Raw genomic sequence first — 20,777 nt, 5'->3', positions numbered from 1 at the left:
AAACTTACGGAAGCAAGACTGAGAATGCTTGTTCTTTTATTGATCTACTTTTAGTATCTATAATAGTCAATGGCATATGGGTGATGGATTCACTATCAAAATGATTCAGAATTCAGAAAGATTCAAACAATATCTCAACACAACACAGAGAAGCAAATTAAAGATAATACTATAGAGAGAGCTAAATTGCCAAAACAACATCACATGCCATCAGCGATGATACAGGACATTTATGCATGCTGTCACTTCTCAAGGTTGTTGAGGGGACAAATTTGTAGTAGGCTACACCACTTTGTTTATTCCCCATAACTCCCTCCTTACTGTCCTTCTCTCTCCACACACATGCTGAATAAACACAATATTGGATGATGATCTGTCCCCATTATCATTTTAACAGTGATGACAGAAATTATAGAAAGTAGGGTCATTGCTTGAACTCCCAGGGTCCAGAACAAGTTTTTATAGATGAAATTGAATGCCCAGTTTCTTTAATCAAGTAGGCTAGGCTACACTTCAGATGTGTGTGCTTCACATGACATTTATTCATTTAGCATGCATATGTTTCCCCCAAATATGAATGATCGACTAATTACACTATTTTGTGACATTTTAAAGTATTTTTGAGAGATTTTATCAGGCTGATGCTTAATGTTTTGTCATTTTAGGCTGCATGCGAAATCGCCTAGGCTACTTCCCTTTATAGTAGGTGAAAAAACAGTATGTGACAAAAAAAGTGTATCCGAATTCACAGCACTCATAAAAGAGTAGGCAAATAGTACCTGGATGGATGACCTAGATTCTGAAGTGTGTAGCCTATACGATGGACACTTTACTATTCTATGAGACCATGGCATGGGAGAGGATTTGTGAAGGGCAGTGAAGCGAAGTAGGGGTAGGACACATAGATAGATAGGTTTTTTATTTATTTTTAAATGTGTTTACACCGTAGTAGATGCGTACATAACACAAACACACATAACAAATTGCCAGCTGCTGCTTTGCTGTGGCTTAAATAGCGGTTCCAGTTTTGGGACGCAGATTTTTGCTTGCACGCGAAAACATTGAACGTCTTCAGTTCGCTATTGCCTGTACACCACTTGCCTTGGATGCGTTGTAAAACCGTGGCATTTGGTTCTGGCGCCTCCTGGTGTTTACTTACTCAATTTCATTGTTTTGTGTTCGTTTGTTTGTGTATTTTGTACAAGTGTTTGTGTGTGTGCATTTGAGTTGGATTGACATTTTGTTCATTGGTTTGCTCATTGTATTATCATTATTAGGTTTGTTAAATTATTTAGTTATTTGGGTTGGTTGTGTATTCTTTCTTCATTTGCTTTGCATTGATACTGCTCAGTTAAGGAGCTAAGAATTTGTGGTTTATTTCGTTTTTTTTCTTTGTTTTTTTTTCTTTGGTTTGTGTATTGTGTTGGGTGGGTTTAAATAATTATCTTTGTTTTTTTTGCTTGGTTGGTTGGTTGGTTTGAAGTGTTTAATTTGTAGCAGTCTAACACCAAAGAAAGAAACCACCTTTGGTTAGTTTCGTATCCTTTTTTTTTTTACCTGTTTTTTTGTTAGTGGCCGGTCCATGTGATCTGACTAAAACGAAGAACGAAGCCCATTGTGATTAAAGGCTTGTATTCTTGACCTCATAAGTGAAGTATTTTGGCCATTAATGCCAATGAACACTCAAAAAAATAACTCTTTGAATGAACATAAAAAAATCATGGAAATGATTTCCACATGATTAACTTGCTTCATTTCAGCATTATGCAATTCTGATATTCCAATTTAATGTACTTACATTGGGTCAACTTAATTTATTAAGGTTGATTCAACTTATTTACTATGGTTGGACACAGCTTAATTTAATAGTGTCAGCCCAACTAATTTGCAATGTTTTGGACCAACTAATTTACTTAATTTGCATTCAACTTATGTGTTTGTTATTTTCATTCATCCATTAATATTTCATTTATTTTAGTGACACATAATTAAATTGATAGACTATAGCTAGCTATTTGCTAACAGTAGCACATAATAGCATCTTAAATGCTAAGATTTACATGCTCCTTCAACCAAAGCAGTTAAAATTAACCATATCAATCCACAGCCAAACAAAATGCTCCACACTTCTCCACAATGGTAACCCACTGTAATTTAAATGGTTCTAATAATTCGAATGTAATTGAACATTAAACACAATTACACACTATCAAGTCTTCCTTTTTCTCATTTTCTCAAAAAAACATAAAATAACACTTAATTTTTAACCTTATGCAAAGCATGCTGGGAACTAACAAGCACTGCCCAGTTTCAGTTAATGCAACACAAATCATTCATGTAATCCAACACAAACGGATTAAGTAAATTTAAATTTTACATATTAAGCAGATTGAACACAATCAAATTAAGTTAGGGCAAAATGGCAGTTGGCGTCGCACTATACTGCCACCTTCTGGATATAAGAAATTTTTACTTAACATAAATGGTTTGTGTTTAGACAACATGTTAGGATTTTGTACTGTTAAGTTGAGACATAATTACGTGGACCTTAATAGAAAAAAAAACATTTCAAGTCAACAAACACAATTATTATAAGTAAACTAAACATAAATATATTATGTAAAGTGCACAACCTTCCTAGTTCATTTTTTTGAGTGAATGTTCGCTTTTGGTTTACACCTACTGGCTGAAATTAAGTAAAGTGTTTTTTTTATTATTGATGTTGAGCTCAATGTGTTTTAGTAACGATTTGATAAATAAACTTGTGGTCTGTGGCATTACGTTTCTGCCCTTTTCATTTAGTTGAAAGCCTGTTATCGGGGAGGCTTAAATTTGGGGTCCCTTTGTCCCTAGTACATATATCACATGTGTCACAATCACATATATCTACAGTTAATATACAGTATGCTGTACTTGTTGTGTTGGTGGCCCCTTTTGATTTTAAATCGGTAAATTACCAGCTCAAGTAATAGCATATTTGTGCTGTTGTTGCAGTTGATATTTAGTTTTCTCTATATCATGTCTTAAAGCATGACTTTCCAAATATAAGAAAATGGTGGGCACTTAACTCCAACTTTGGGGGTTTCTCTGAAAGAGGCTAAAGAGCATTCAGAGTTTTCTCATCCAGCAGCAGTGAGGTATTTATTAGAATGTGTTGCAAATATTAAATTCATATGAAATATTAAAAATGCATTATTCTTTACCATTTTCTAATGAAGGAATTGCCAATAATCAGAGACATGAAATTGTCAATGAAATGAATACATATACAGACGTGTTCCAGGGTCCTGTGGAAGAGCTTCTTTTCCTCAAAATGGAAGAGGAGGATGAGAAAATGGCCCTCTAAAATCTCATGGAACAGTTGGAGGATTTCAAAGAGCCCTTTTCGTTTTGTTTTTAGGGAAGACATGGACTCTTTTTTTGTAAGAATGCAATGAAATAATGGGACTGAAAAGTAAGCTGTTCCTTTCAAGAGTGTTAGATACATTTCCTATATTCATGTTAGTTCAGCTTATTAACTAAAGTTAAGAAATACACATTTTGATCTTGTTTAACCAAAAATGAAATTGTCATCATTTACTCACCCTCAAGTTGTTCTAAACTTGCATGAATTGTGAAGAATGTTGGTAACCAAACCGTTGCTGGTCCCCATTGACTTCCATGGTATCAAAAAAAGCAGGCTACTATGGAAGTCAATGGGGACCAGAAACTGTTTGGTTACCAACATTCTTCAAAATTTCTTCTTTTGTGTTCAGAAGAAAGAAACTCATCGTCAGAACAACCTGAGGGGGGAATAAATGATGACATAAGCTATGAGAAATCTACATGTCGCAAACATTTTTTTTTAATGTTTATTTAGAATTTTAAATAAAAGTATATTTGACATTATATAGGCCTATCTATACTTTGGATTTGGATTTCATGGTGTCTGTTTTTGTAACACAATGAACATGAAGTGAAATCTCATAATAGCCTACAGTCAAATATACACTAGCCTATGTTAGGCTTACATTAGTTAACTATTGATCAAAATTAGTATCAATAAACAATCAGATGATGTATTATTAGTAATTTATGTATTGTTGTTATTTTGTACATAAATGTAAATCCTATAAAATCCATGCGAAAACACCTCGTATTACATCAAACAAAACAAAATTACGCGAAAACACTGTAGGTGGCGCGACTCAATAAGACCCACTCTAAACCATATATGGTTCGTTTTTAACTTCCGGCCTGGCTTGTGTGTCCTGAAACGTGTGGCGTTGCGGGGCTGCAGATACTATTGGAGCTCAGTCAGGGGTCAGGACCGCCGCACACCGAGCAACTGAACTCGGTCAGGTGAAGTATTGTTGAATATCTGCTGAGAGAATTGAGGGGAAATGCCTCCCTCTAGTGTTTAAAGTGCAAGGACAAAATATCGTGCATTTTTGAGGGTTTAGAGTTCATTTTCAAATCGTTTCATAAACATTAAACTACGGTAGCCTAATAGCACGGGCAATGACTCTATGAAGTCAATAACAATATAATGATTTTAAACACTTTTCCGAACTTTGGTCATATATATTGTATGATGGGTCACAGAAATGCATCCCCATATTGTGCTTGCTGAAGTTCACAGACTAATTACAGGCTTTGCTTGCTGCCAGTGGGACGTGAGAGAGAATCAGACGACAGTTTCTCACGAAACACCCCTTTTGTGACAAATATATAACGATTAGAAATAATCTAATACACCAAGCAAGAGGGTTTACAGATAAACTACACATTTTTAATTAACTACTTTTTAAGAGGCAATTTAGCAAAGCAGGTTTTATTTGTTGCGTGCATTAAAAAATAATAGCATAGCCTAGGCTACTATTTAGGCTATATTTTACTCTTTGTACAAGAGAGATCATATATTTTAAATATATATCATAGATATAGATTTATTTGAATTATTTATTTATATATTTATTATTTAACTTTATTCTCAAAATATGAAAAGCTTCATGGGGTGGTTGAGGTGAACAGTGCGCGTGGGGAGGCGTCAGCGTGAGAATGTGTGCAGCGCGCGATGTGTGTAGCCTACTCTCATATTTGACATTGCAAAGCGCGAGTCGATCACTACACACTGGATGTAGGCTACCTGCTGAAGAAACACCTTTCAGTGCGCCCAGGGTGGAAATGGGACTCTTCAGCTCGCAACTTTTAATCTAACAGGAGCATTGTCGCAGAGTCTGGATTGTTAACATGGCAGTAGACGGTAATTATTTAGTTTTATTTTCATCAAAAAGATGATCGTAGTAGTTAGATGGTACGTTGCAAGCTAGAGATGACTCGAGGTAGGCTATCAATTGTCCCATAATATATTTTAGATGTAATTTCTTTTAAATTTCCTGATTATATGGTTTGAATATATTTCATATAGCCTATGCTATAATTTGAATGTAACATTGGTGTTGAAATAGCACTCAGGTGGGCATTTGCATTTCTTATAATTTTAATAATTTTCATATATTTTCAGTTAAAGGCAATATCTACTCAGGATAGAATTGCCTCGTACACAGTGACATGGTTAGTTTTAAAGAATTAAGTAGGTTGACAGTCTGATTATTAATGTGTGTATGGGGGGGGCTTTAGTGTGTGTGTAGTGTCAGACTTTTAATATGAATCAGTTCAAAAGAATTTGAGTCATTTGCAAGCAATATTATTTTTATTTATCCGGCTATCTATAAGCATAAAATGGCAAAATAATTCATTTGACATTTTGTGAAGTTTGAGTAAAGTATTATCTGTTTCTGTGAACGTTATGTAGTTTTGGTTGTGTATATTGAAAGGTGTTGACACATAGGCTAATCGTAGTTTCTCATTGACAAAATTCTGCTCGAGAATCTACGTCTCAACATGTCCTTCAAAACCTCAAAAGAAAACCCCAATCTTTTCTTTTTCCAGTCTGAGATCACATTGAAACTGATCTATACTTTTCTGGTGAACCAGTCACCTGCTGAGCGGTTTGTGTCATACACCACTTTAATGTGGCTTGCATATTCATTTTTGCATTCATCTGCATAGATAATGAGGCCAAACAGATCTGAAGCATCCCTCTCTCTCTCTCTCTCTCTCTCTCTCTCTCTCTCTCTCTCTCTCTATCTCTCTCTCTCTTTCAGTCTGTAGCTCATTATTTCACACAGATGTTGTGTTTCCCTCCCTTCCCAAGTTCAAACCCCTCATGCTGTTCAGAGATCTTTGGCAAACTTGCTTGGCTCACAAGAGAGCACATCGTTAGTTCGGTCCAGTGGGTGCAGCAGGTGAGAAAAACACCTTGGCCTGGATTTAATTATGTGCTTGTGCTTTAGGGAATGAAGCGCTGCCATGGATGATAAATCTGTAATATAATATGAATTTAGAGGCTGGTCTTTGGTTGGTTTGTTCTTTCATATTGGCACCGTGAAGTGTGGCTGTAACCACATATTCAAGATTGAAGGAAAAATTCAACCAAAAGTTTAAATTGTCATCATGTACTCACACTCATGTCGTTCTGAACTCATTTCTTTGGTAGATCACAAATTGATGGTGCTTTTTCCATACAATGAATATAAAATGGTGATCAGTGCTATTTCAAGCTTATAGAATGACCAAAAAATAAATAAAGATGCAATAAAAGTTCAATTTCGGTCTGCTCTTCATACAAACATATCATATGACTTCAGAAGATTTAGAATATAGTGCTACATTTCAGCATATAGTGCTACAAGTCATATTGAGTAAATTTATGGTGCTTTTTTGCAGCTTGACAATGACTCTTCACCTTTTACTTTTATAGCATGGAAAAGAGTAACATGAGCATTTTGCTAAGTTGCTCATTTTGTGTTTTGCAGAATTAAAAAAAGATGATTTAAAAAAATATATATATATTTTACGATTCAGACACTGGAAAACCTAACACTAATCTGCATAATCTTAGATTAATCATTATCTAAGTTGTTTATGGCCTTGAACATAGACATGCTTTTTGATACAATAATATCATTATGCCATTCAAAAATTAATACTTTTATTCAGCAAGGTCACATTAAATTAATTAAAAGGGACATTAAAGTCATGTATAATGTTACAAAAAAAATATTTTTTAAATAAATACTTTTCTTTTGAACTTTATATTCATCAACGAATCCTGAAAAAATGTATCATATGAATATATGGGTCAGCAACACAAGTGACTTCAGCATTGATAATAATAAGAAATCTTTCTTGAGCACCAAATCAGCAAATTAGAATGATTTCTGAAGGATCATGTGACACTGAAGACTTGCCATCACAGGAATAAAATACATTTCAAAATACATTACAATAGAAAACAGTTATTTTAATTTGTAAAAATATTTCAAAATATAAGCTGACTTCTTTCAAAACCATTAAAAAATCTTACCGACCCCCAAACTTTTGAACAGTAATATAAAAACTCTGCTGCCTATTTCCCCTTTATTGTAAGCTTTCAGGAGGAGATGCTGTTTCTAGATTTAGGAGCACATCTTTTTGCACACAAATATAGCAAATAAGGCCAACATCTGTCCAAGACTAACAGGCCTTGACGTGTTTTCACCCCCCAGCCACAGTAGTGCGACATCTCTCTAATGTCTGCTTCAGAGGCACAGCGATGAAAGACTGTGTTCAACTCTGACTCCATCCCAAATGCATTCATACAGGCAGGCATCCCCCATGCACTCTTGATGAGGACGGCCTTTGTAGCCGCCTGTGAGGCTGCAGGGAACGAGAGCAAAAGACATCCCTTTTATCTCATCCTGGCCTCCACTTTCAAACACACACACACACACACAAACTTATAGTCTTTCCCTCTCATCAACTCTTGCTTATGCACACACGCACATACAGATATAATACCATCACACGCACACTGCCATGCGCGGAGATGACTGATTGTACTCGTTTGTGCTAAGACTAAGGTGGTGATTAGAAGCGTGAGGTTTTAATGAGCACGTACGCACACTGTATCTGTCTTTGTCTGTTAATGCACTGGCCTCTCGCAGCTTGTGGGAGAAAATCTGCTTATGCTGCCCACCGACTCATTTACAGTCACCAGTCGAGCGAAACTATGTGCTGGTCTGCTGTATTGCTTTTTGAAATATGCACATTTTCACAGTCTTATACTCACAGCTATTATGTATGTGCACATTTGTATTTGAACATTTTCATTTTTAAATGGGGTTCGAAAGTCAGTGGGGTCCAAAAACAACACTGACATTTTTCAAATTTAATTTGAAACGTTTATTTTTCAAATGATCTTTTTTTTTTTTTTTAAAGAAAGAAAGTCATACAGGTTTGGAACGACGTGAGGGGGATTTTAAAAGAGTATTTTAAAGCATGTTTTGTACCAGAAAGTTCTCAACAAAAGTTTGCAGTTAATTGTATCATGAATTGCAAATGCTAGTTTTTGTCTAGCTCAGCAAGAACTTATGTTTCAGAGTCGTTCGGTATTTAGCAGCACTTAAAGTTTTCCTTCCTGGAAATCTGGAGCCTCATATGCTTTTCATTAGATTACCCCACAGGCTACCAATGCTCTGCTGGTTTATCGCCCTCTGACACTCTAATGCATAATTTTCCCATTAACTTTGCTGACTAGTATCTTTAGTTATTATTTTGGGAAGAATCCAAGCCGCCCAGTCAGCCGCAGCAGATACGGGTCTTTCAAACATTACTTTTTGTCGAGGCTTAGCTTTTACTTGAGCCTAAACTCTTTCTTATCCACCAAAACCCCTAATGACAAACCCAGTCCTTGAACTGACCGGTAACCACAGCATTTTTGATGAATGTAAATATTGAATCTCCCACAAGGCACTAGTCAAGCTGTACATCTCAGTGGTCTGTGTCTTTCTGAAGGGGGAAGTGAAAACACAAGTAAGAAGGATGGAATGTATGTCTAAATGAATGCCAAATCTCTCTTTTTGTATTGCAGCGGCCTCCAGTTTTACCTTCTGTCGCCCTGCGGTGGAGTACAGGGCTCTTCCAGAGGATTTTAAGTACCAATTGAGTCGTTGTGCAGGTGGAAACCTTACCTGGCACGAGGGGCACGGCCGCAAAACAGCGGGTGGTCGAACGGTCAAACTACTGCAGCAGCCTGGAACCGAAGGACTGCAGGTGAGACCAAGAAGGAAATATGTACTGAATATGAGTCTACATTGAGCATGAGAAAGACACGAGTCCTCTTCTTCTGATTAAATAAAGATAAGAACAAAGTCAAGCAGTTTATTATGTATTCCCTGTATCAGCTTCAAATTATCAGCATTTTGTACCATCTCATTAATATGAGTGGCAAAACTCTTTCAAGCTCTTACTGTTGCATTTTCACATGATATTGTAATTGATCAAAAGAGGACGTTGTGAAAGAACAGTGTTGGGCAACCTGCTCAAAAATGTTGCTATTGCTGATTACCATATTCATGAGTCAAATGAATAGATAAACTAGTAACTTCACTATGTGCGGTGCAAAGGAATTTGACAGCTGTGAAAAATAGGGAAGTAGGCTGTTGAAACTAGTTATTATACAGCAGAGCTAATGCAATGCAGATCCATAGTTTGGTCATTAAAAGGTGTGCTTAGAGAATTTGTGTGCAAATATAATGTATGGCAGTCAGTTGTTGCATTATTAATAGTGTGAAAAGTGTTTCTCAGAAATGCACTTGTATGAAAACCTGTGCATTAAAAAAGGTGGAGGAGGGCAGACTGGCAACAAAAGGCTTCCTCTCTCTTTCCAGCCATCTAAAAGCTTTAGTTTGTAGTAACGAGTTATGCTGTTAGGCCAGAGGGTTCTGAAGAGAGAGACCACTCTCCACAGAATGGCTTTAAAAAGCCTTGTGGGCCTCAGGTCACATAGGCACTGCTGATTTGAGCACCGTGAGCAGCTATATGGGTCGTAATGTGTGTTTTTAACTTCATTTGATCTTCTGCATTAGCATATTAATGAAGCAAGTGCCTCTAGTCGGGTTTGCAGAGCTTTGTGGGTCACAGTCAGTCTCACCCGCACAATTAGACTCCTCTTAGAGTTTACAACAGGTTTGCAGATAATAATTAGGCCCAAACCTGATTTCGTTAAACTGAGATAGATAGATAATATTATCTTAATGAGTTTGTGTTCTGCATTTAATTAATAGTATTCAAAAGTAATTACTTAAGGCAAATCCAGTGTTCTGTGGTCATTTCCATTTTCTTTTCCATTTCTTTTTCTAGTGCTAAATTAGTTTTTTATCTCCTCTGTGAACTCAGCAGAGGTTCTGTTCATTTGGACATTTTGTGTTTAGTGGATTAAATATGAATTAAACTGTCGTAAAGGAGTCGTTTTGAAAGAAGTATATTATATGCTCCCCAAGGCTGCATTTAATTGATCAAAAATACAGTAAAAAACTGTAATATTGTGAAATTTTTTAAATGTAATTTATTCCTGTGATGGCAAAGCAGAATTTTCAGCATCATTACTCCAATCTTCAGTTTCACACGATCCTTAAGAAATCATTTTAAATTGCTGATTTGCTGCTAAAGAAACATTTGTTGAGAAAATTGCCTTTAAAGTTTTCTATTGGCGATTGTGCTGCATCCATTCACAAAAATAAATGTTTTATATATTTAAGGTGGGAAACTTACAAAATATCTTCATGGAACATGATCTTTACTTAATATCCTAATGATTTTTGGCATAAAAGAAAAATCTATAATTTTGACCCATACAATGTATTGTTGGCTATTGCCACAAATATACCCGTGCAACATAAGACTGGTTTTGTGATCCAGGGTCACATATATGTTATATACTAATATTATTTAATGCATAAACATGGCAAAATCTTTCATCTGTTTTTATTGTCTCATCTATTTTATTTCAAATCTCAAACACCAGTACAATATCTAAATCGTTCACAAATCTTGCTTTTTGCCAGAGTAATTGGAAGAGGAACACCAGACTTAAGGTGAATCTTTTGAACTTGGGTTTAAATTTGTTGGATTTTGCTGAACCGGATCAGAGTGCAAAGGTTCAGAGTGTTTGCCTTTGATTTTCCAAAAAGTGAATCCATGATCAAAAGCTTGGTGTGATCAGACGTCTATGTTAATATATTCCTTATGAAAACCCCAAACAGGAGCTGATGAGATTCTAACTAACCTCTGCACTTTTTTGGCCTTAATTTAAACCGTTTTTAATGATTGGTGACCTTGTTAGCCTTATCCTACAGTGACAGGACAGAGAAACAGCTCTGTTTTATCTCTTCCCCTAATGGCTTCATACACAGATCCTTTGTTCATATCAGCTACTCTTGTTAGTATTTTTCTTAACAATGCAGTTTTGTGTATGTCAGTACATAAAAGACTCACTGACATCTCACCACACAGTGTGCTCATCCCAGAAAAAAAGTTAACAAAGAAGAAAAGAAAATAGAAAAACATGTCACTTTTATCACAAATGTTTTCTTACTTTCATCTTATTTTATTGCTATTGTCTATAAACTTTGCCGAGACACGCCACTTTCCGCAGCCATGCCATCTCAGAATGATCAAAGAAGAAATGAAGAACTCAAGTTGTCTGTTTGTAGTAAAAAATGTGACTATTATGTGTATGCATTTGTGCACTGGGGGCCATTTTTGATCGTTAGGGTTTGTATTTTTTTCTTTATTGTGCTCACACTGATTCTCTGGGGTCCATGTGAATGGAAATCATACTATAAATAATTCATATTATCTTCAAGTGTTGTGAATTCCTCTCTCAAGACTCATTCGAATGGCATAAAGCACAGTTCAAGAGAGAATCTTGAATAATTGGCATTAAACGTTTGTAAAAAGACAGCTACTTAATCAAATCCATTTAAGCCACAAACAATAGTATGTTCATGGTTTACTGTGAGAGCAGGTAGTTAAAAAAGATGGGTGAAAATGTAAATGCATTCACTGACATGCTTGATAGTCTCATGTTCTCATCTGCAAGGGCTTAGAGGGACCTCTGTGTGTTTATGCCCTACAGAGAGCATTAGAGACAGTTGAGATGTGCATCCCTCCCAAAACCAGCTGAGTGGAACAGTCACTTATTCAGCCTATATGTGTGCTTGCATGCATACATGTATGTGCATGTGCAAGAATGTATGTGTGTGATTTCCTGCAGTTGCAGAAGAAAGAATTCCCCACTGCCCTCAAGGGCAAACACAGCAAAGGCACAAAGTAGAAAGTTGCCTGAGGGAGAAGAGAGAGAAAGGGAGCAGGAGAGATGGGGGGAAAACTGTGAAGGAGAAAGAAAATTGAAGATGAACTTGAGGGATGGGGTACAGATGGTGGTAAATGGCTTAGAAAAACGAAACAAATAGAGGGAGAAGTGAGAAAATGGAGGGCTGCCTGTGATTGTGTTAGGATAAATGACTGTTAATGAAACGGAGCACTAAGGAAAGGGAAGAAAATACACAGTTATTTTATGAAACAAGATTTGCTTCAGGACCCAGAATTTATGGCGACCCAACATATTATGAAATAGTAAAATAGAATATATAAATAATATATAATATTATATGCATTTATATGCACAAAGCTGCATTTATTTGATAAAAAATACAGTAAAATTGTGAATTATTACAATTAATATAAATGTTTTCTATTTTAATGTATTTTAAAATATAGTTTATTCCTGTGATGGCAAATCTGAATTTTCAGCATAATTTTTCCAGTCTTCAGTATCACATGATCCTTCAGAAATCATTCTGATGCTGATTTGGTGCTTAGGAAACTTTTCTTATTATTATCAAATTTATAAAAATTGTATTCAATTTTTTATTAAATTTATACAAATTTTGTGAAAACCATAATGAATAAGTTCAAAAGAACAGCTTTTATTTGAAATAGAAATATATGCAACATTATAAATACCTTACTGTCACTTTGATCAATTGATTCTGTCCTGGCTAAATAAAAGTATTAATTTCTTTCGAAAACAACAATGCTAAGTCTAGTCTGCGATCATATGGAAGTGTGCGATGAAGGTCAAGCGAGTGTTATTGTGGCTCATGTCACTAGCGCAGCCGTTGTAACGAATGCTAATCAATCTAGAATGGCCTTCATTTATACAGCTCGATGTGCAGAATCATGGCCGTGTCCATCAGGCGGCCAATCAGGTGGCTGCGTGAGATGAAAACATCCATCTTAATCACTGCCAGTGCATGACTTGGAGCATTGTTATTTTTTATTTTATAAAAAAAATAATTGTGTATTTCCCAGAGGTCTTAGCAGGAGGGAGAGCTGTTTATCTGTTTATATTCTTTTTTTTTTGTTACTCTGCAAGAGATTGGTTTCAAATTAGTAGTGCTGTAAAAAGTTGTGCATTCATGCATGGTAGGACTCCAGAAGGATGCACACAATTCAGTCACATTTTGAGATTTGTTTCTCGGTTCCACTTCTCTGTGAAATGCATATTTAAATGAGTTTCCCTGTCTCTGTTTCTCTCTTTCCCATGCTCTATTTCTTTCTCTTGCAGTTACGTTCAGGTGAATCGTACTCTGTTTACCACACCAGCCCCACCTTGCCGTGTCTCTCCAGGCCAGTGGTTCTGTGGTCTCAGCAGGACGTGTGCAGATGGCTGAAGAAGCACTGTCCGCACAACTACTTGACCTATGTGGAAGCCTTTTCCCACCACGCAATTACAGGTGTGTGATCCAATTTAAAAATAAAATAAAAATGTAGCTATTGTATGTAATTTATATCCCTATACATGATGGTAACATGTAAGCCATTATTCATATGAAACTGCATATGCATATAGTAACATTCTGTATAAAATGTCACATCACAGTAATCTCACAACACCTTTTTAAAGGTACCGCATACTCAGCAGTAAGACCAATCCCCTGACACCAACACATCTACTGAATCTCATATGGTATGACAGAAGCATTACCCTTTTAGCTGAAGGTCAGCCAACCTGTGCTCATCTACTCTCCTCAAAACACATATCTTGTCAAAGAACTGATACGATTTCATTCTCAACCTCTGAATTTACTGTGCTCTACTCTTTCCTGCTCCATTTTCAATATAAAAAAAAATGTAAAGCACTGGCACAGGAAACTTGCATGTACAAGATTAGAAATCTGACATATATGCTCATGGACACCGTTTTATTTTTTAGCCATTCATCCGAGACATACATGCTATGTCATTTTCCGCGTAGTTAGGAAAATGACATTGTGTGCAACTCTGTAGCTGATGGCACCACATGAACATGCACAGCTACTTGCTTGAGCTGTGAAAGACAAAGAAAACATGTCAATTTCAAGATTTCTTCCAAAAAATAATCAATTCAATTTTGATTTTTTTATAAAGCACAATTAAAAATAACTGCTGCTGACCAGCTGTACATGAAGATATAAGTAAAAGACATAACCATAACATACATTCAGACAGGCACAAAGTCGCAGATGAATAAACAGAGCATAAACAGTAAAGCAACACATCACAGATTATAAGACGTTTTTAACTTTGATTTAAAAGTGGTAATGTAGGGGCAGTTCTGATTTGAATTGGCAAGCTGCTCCAAAGTTTAGAAGTGGCAATGGCGATTGCCCGATCGCCACTAGACTTTAGCCTGGTTTTTGGAACAACTAAAAGCCTTTGATTGGCAGACCTAAGAGCTTTTACTGGGTGATGATCGATCAACAGGTTAGGGTTAGTAACTCGTTTGAGGGGGCATGGCCCGCTAATGCCTCCCCTTGGGGCGGCCCTGCCTAGTGGTGATAAAAGCATGGAAAGAGCCTTCTTTCAAAATTATTTAAACAAATCTTAAAGATCTCAATCTTTTGACCAGTAGTGTTTGATGTTTGCCAAAAAATTAAGTTGGAATACATGACATTTTTTGATTGGCCATCAGTGCAGAAAGCCAGATGGTGTAGTTTCAGCATCTACCAGCAGGGGAAAATGTGGCCATGGTAACCAACCAAACCTTGACCCCTTAGTCCACACCAATGACTCTCCACTAGCTCGTAAGACTCGCTGGCCATACTGATATCCTTCATTATTTTGGGTTTGAAGAATTCTAGCTTGTATATGCGTCTCATGTATCCGAGTGTGTCACAGGGTCTCACTAACAGCTTAGACCGCTGCTTCTCCCACTCACTCCTTGAACACGATCTCGCTCACTAGGGACCCATGAGGTCCTCCTATTCTCTCTCGGTGAACACAAAGCATCAAGATCACAGACACTTGGGTGATCTTGGGTGAGATCCAAAGAAAAGGAAATTGAGAGAAAAGGGATTCAGGGAGTTAAAAACATGAGGATGAAATACAGCCACAATGGTTTTTCTGCAAAGCTGTGGACTGAAGTGTTTAGAGTCACAGCACGAGAGGCTCGGTTGGATACAAAGTGGGAAAAGAACCCGGGGCGGCCTGTGCCCTCAGGCTGCAGTTCCACACAGCATGTTACCATAGTCACACATGCAAAGATCACTGGGAACACAGCGATAACAACCTTAAGGGGATTTGCAATGCTGTAACTTGTTTATAGCTGCCAGCAAAACTGTGCATACATAATGCAGAGGCCGCAGAGCTTGTGTGTTTCCAAAGAGATCATGCCTACTGAAATTGTCTCTCTTTCTGTCAATTTGTCTTTGTCAGGTCGTGCTCTTTTGAGACTGAATGGCGAGAAGTTAGAACGGATGGGTTTGGTTCAGGAGACTCTGAGACAAGAGCTTCTCCAGCAGGTTCTACAACTACAAGTGCAAGAGGAAGGGCGCAACTTACAGCTGCTAAGTAGAGGTGTGTATGTGTGTGTGAATAAAGAGCAAAAATGAGGAAGAAAGATTCTGGAGCAGGTGGCATGACCTAAAGCGATAATGTTGCATAAGGAAAAATTAAAGTTGTGGGGGTTTGGTGTATTTGTGCCTATTTATCTCTCCCTAGCAGTGTTGTTATGCTTCAGTGCAGGGGTTCAGTGCAATATTTTGGGGTCGGTAAGATTTTTTTTTAAAGAAGTCTCTTCTGCTCACCAAGGCTGCATTTATTTGATCAAAAATAAAACAACAATATTGTGAAATATTATTATAATTTCAAATAACTGTTCTTTATTTTAATATATTTTTAAGATATATTTTATTCCTGTGATGGCACAGCTGAATTTTCAGCATCATTACTCCAGTCTTCAGTGTCACACGATCCTTCAGAAATCATTCTGATATGCTGATTTGGTGCTCTAGAAACATTTCTTATTATGTTGAAAACGGTTGTGCTGCTTAATATTTTTGTGGAAACAAAATTCTTTGATGAACAGAAAGTTCAAAAGAAAAACATTTCTTTTTGTAACAGTATAAATGTCTTTACTCTCACTTTTGATCTATTTAATGCATCCTTGCTGAATAAAGGTTTCTTTAAAATATATATACAGTGAGGAAAATAAGTATTTGAACACCCTGCTATTTTGCAAGTTCTCCCACTTAGAAATCATGGAGGGGTCTGAAATTGTCATCGTAGGTGCATGTCCACTGTGAGAGACATAATCTAAAAAAAAAATCCATAAATCACAATGTATGATTTTTTAACTATTTATTTGTATGATACAGCTGCAAATAAGTATTTGAACACCTGAGAAAATCAATGTTAATATTTGGTACAGTAGCCTTTGTTTGCAATTACAGAGGTCAAACGTTTCCTGTAGTTTTTCACCAGGTTTGCACACACTGCAGGAGGGATTTTGGCCCACTCCTCCACACAGATCTTCTCTAGATCAGTCAGGTTTCTGGGCTGTCGCTGAGAAACACGGAGTTGGAGCTCCCTCCAAAGATTCTCTATTGGGTTTAGGTCTGGAGACTGGCTAGGCCACGCCAGAACCTTGATATGCTTCTTACAGAGACACTCCTTGGTTATCCTGGCTGTGTGCTTCGGGTCATTGTCATGTTGGAAGACCCAGCCTCGACCCATCTTCAATGCTCTAACTGAGGGAAGGAGGTTGTTCCCCAAAATCTCGCAATACATGGCCCTGGTCATCCTCTCCTTAATACAGTGCAGTCGCCCTGTCCCATGTGCAGAAAAACACCCCCAAAGCATGATGCTACCACCCCCATGCTTCACAGTAGGGATGGTGTTCTTGGGATGGTACTCATCATTCTTCTTCCTCCAAACACGTTTAGTGGAATTATGACCAAAAAGTTCTATTTTGGTCTCATCTGACCACATGACTTTCTCCCATGACTCCTCTGGATCATCCAAATGGTCATTGGCAAACTTAAGACGGGCCTTGACATGTGCTGGTTTAAGCAGGGGAACCTTCCGTGCCATGCATGATTTCAAACCATGACGTCTTAGTGTATTACCAACAGTAACCTTGGAAACGGTGGTCCCAGCTCTTTTCAGGTCATTGACCAGCTCCTCCCGTGTAGTTCTGGGCTGATTTCTCACCTTTCTTAGGATCATTGAGACCCCACGAGGTGAGATCTTGCATGGAGCCCCAGTCCGAGGGAGATTGACAGTCATGTTTAGCTTCTTCCATTTTCTAATGATTGCTCCAACAGTGGACCTTTTTTCACCAAGCTGCTTGGCAATTTCCCCGTAGCCCTTTCCAGCCTTGTGGAGGTGTACAATTTTGTCTCTAGTGTCTTTGGACAGCTCTTTGGTCTTGGCCATGTTAGTAGTTGGATTCTTACTGATTGTATGGGGTGGACAGGTGTCTTTATGCAGCTAACGACCTCAAACAGGTGCATCTAATTTAGGATAATAAATGGAGTGGAGGTGGACATTTTAAAGGCAGACTAACAGGTCTTTGAGGGTCAGAATTCTAGCTGATAGACAGGTGTTCAAATACTTATTTGCAGCTGTATCATACAAATAAATAGTTAAAAAATCATATATTGTGATTTCTGGATTTTTTTTTTTTAGATTATGTCTCTCACAGTGGACATGCACCTACGATGACAATTTCAGACCCCTCCATGATTTCCAAGTGGGAGAACTTGCAAAATAGCAGGGTGTTCAAATACTTATTTTCCTCACTGTATATCTTACCGACCCCAAACTTTTGAACCGTAGTCTATATTAAAAACCCAAACCCAGAAAGGAAATATTATCTCCTGGATTCTCTCGTCCACCATGTGTATATATAGGTATTTTTACACATTAAATTCATTCATTCATTTTCTTTCACTGTCCCTCTCTTCTCCAGGGCTATCTGGAAACCTGTCATAGCTTCAACCATGCGTGGGGTAGTTCTACCACACTGACTCTGAAGGGACATCAATATGTCTAGTCAGGTTGAGGCCAGAGACATTTGACTGGAGCTGTCAGGGACTGGGACACAGGGACAGGTTTCAGTTATACTGCTCAGCCTCCACATCCTCACTATGCTTAAGAAAGCTCAGACCACCTCGGATGACACCTACAAAAGGAGTTTTCATGTGCGCCCTTTGATTTATCGATCCCAAATCTGCTTTAAAAATCATAAAATGAAGAAGAAATCCTAAATCTTTGTATCTGATGAAGGTGGACCCAGCTGGCTGTACCAAAGCTCCCTGGATTTTGTAAAAACTCTGATCTAGATTAAAGTCTACAAGACGTTCAACAGTAACCTGGATGTCTGGCAACACTATCAGAACGTGCAAAAGCCGTGGTGTTATGAAGACCTTTTGCACATAGAAAACAAACTATTTTCTGCTGGAATGTGACCTTACCAGACGTGCCCTCAAACGTATCAATCAAGACTGTGGTATTGTTTAAGCAAAATGTACTGGTAGAGTTGCTGGAATCAAATCACATTATAGATGAACCTAAATGATTCAAACTTGCATTTGTACTCTGAACTCAACTGGACTCCCTGTGTCTGGCTATAGGCTGTACTGGTTATTGTTTCTTGTAACAATACATTTGCTTTTTAACTTAAGATGATTCTGTTTCTGGGAACAGAGATAAAATGCGTCCAAACGAGTTCCCCACGTGACAGTGACAACAGCATTCACACTGAAATGTTGGCCACAAAAGGCTGTGTAAATTACAAAGCTATGTAAGTGTCTGATAATTGCAGATGACAGATGTAAAGTAAAGGCAAACAGATGACGTGCTGCATTGTGTCCTAGAAAGATTCAAGTCTGGACTTGCACGAGAGACCATTCAGATAACCCACATCAAAACATCAAGATGATGCAGTGCGAGAACCTAAAAGCAGTTTGAGACACGCACAACTTGTAAAAGTGTATTCCTGCATTATTTTGTGATGAGTCTCATGTATTATTTTAAGTAATGATAGGCGACTGATTCCTTAACATGGATTGTTAAGTGTTGTGACACCATGACTCAAACATCAAACATTCTTCTACTGTGGGAAGTGCATTGGCATTTAAAATGTTTTAAAAGATACTTTATAGGCAACCGTTTTCTTCTGAAAAATGCTAAACTAGTTCAAGGATTGTCTTCACTTTGTTGAAAAGCTAACTGTTTTGTCAGTTAAACAAATAGGCAAATGTTTTTTAGCCACAGTTCGGATTTCACAATGTGCTTTTACCCGCGGGCAGCGCTGTTCATGTTAAATCTGGATTGTACATTCTCAGAATGCATCGTCACATTTTCACATGATGTACCAAAAGAAACATTTGCATTTTTTCACACATATTTGTGTGGTTGAGACTTACAGTTATAGACTAGTTCTAATTGATCACAAATGTTGAATATCAAATTAATCTGAATTAATTTGTAAATAATTTTGTGCATATATGTATTTGACATTGCAAAAGACTTCTTGCTATTTTACAAGACAAGTTGTTTGTGATCATTATGAAACAAGTAGCCAATTTTTTTCCCCTCCATTTCCTTTTATGCTTTTTGTTTGTGTGTATGAGTATGTGTGTGATTTGGGAATTAGTTCAGAGATAACAGTACTCCAAACAAGCTGCACTCAAGCTGTTTTGTGCACTTTTTATTTCAAATAAAGTCAGCCTGCACAACTTTAGTCAACATTTTCAAAGAGAATGTGTTTTCTTTCTATTATAATTGTTTTATATGGGTCATTCCTACAAATCAGTGCCTTTTGAGCTTTAAAAAAAAAGAAAAAAAGAATGAAACCTTCTTTTTAAAAGTGCATTTGTTTCATCATAAAAAGAGTAAACAGAATTGTTTTTATAATTCTCTTTTCATGTTGAATTCTTTAGAGTTGGCCTAAAGGCCCGTTCACACCAAGGACTATAAAGATATAGTTCTAAAAATACTATTTTCAATATTCTCAATATTAAAAAATAGAAGAGTTCACACCACAGCTATAACGATAACGGCATAGAGAAACGATATAGTTGGAATCACAGCCAAAGAACAATAAAAACACTGATAGCCAATCAGAATCCGCGCGAGAATTTAAAGTGACAGACAAGCACGTGCTTAGAATAAACAGAACGAAATCATCCGCTGGTGTGGACCGATGGTGTGGACACTAATATTAATGGTTTTCTTTATAGTTATCGTTCTTGGTGTGAACGGGCCTGTTGTGATGTCATTACTGAACAGGTACAATTTGAGGCCTGATGAAATGTGTAGGTTAATATATATATATAAAACATATTTATTATTTTCTATTCATTCATTCATTCATAAACGCCATTACCCACTAAGCAAAATGATGTCCAAAACACGTCTTTTCAACATCTTTGTCACAAAAGTCGGACGTTGAAAAGACGTCCACTGAGGAGCCAGAATGAAAGTTTTTTTTGTGATGATTATGTCATCATCAACATTGAGCTGACAACATCTCATACTTTTTCTAGGCTTTCTCTGCCACAACAATTGTGTTACACAAA

At 37.1% G+C, this 20,777-nt stretch overlaps 1 protein-coding gene across 1 annotated transcript; it reads left to right on the top strand.

Annotated features, from left to right (window-relative positions):
• The first annotated feature begins 5,075 nt into the window (after positions 1–5,075).
• On the top strand, positions 5,076–19,949 carry samd10a (sterile alpha motif domain containing 10a). The gene is made up of 5 exons (XM_084138643.1): positions 5,076–5,245; positions 8,957–9,138; positions 13,499–13,667; positions 15,628–15,768; positions 18,164–19,949. The coding sequence occupies exons 1-5, from the start codon at positions 5,233–5,235 to the stop codon at positions 18,184–18,186; spliced, it is 528 nt and encodes a 175-aa protein (XP_083994769.1). The 5' UTR covers positions 5,076–5,232; the 3' UTR covers positions 18,187–19,949.
• Positions 19,950–20,777: the final 828 nt, after the last annotated feature.

This window comes from Abramis brama (assembly GCF_963993115.1).
Source record: "Abramis brama genome assembly, chromosome: 16".
NCBI classification, from domain to species: Eukaryota; Metazoa; Chordata; class Actinopteri; order Cypriniformes; family Leuciscidae; genus Abramis; species Abramis brama.
Note: the sequence above shows the minus strand (reverse complement) of the source record. Positions and strands in the feature narration are given on the sequence as shown.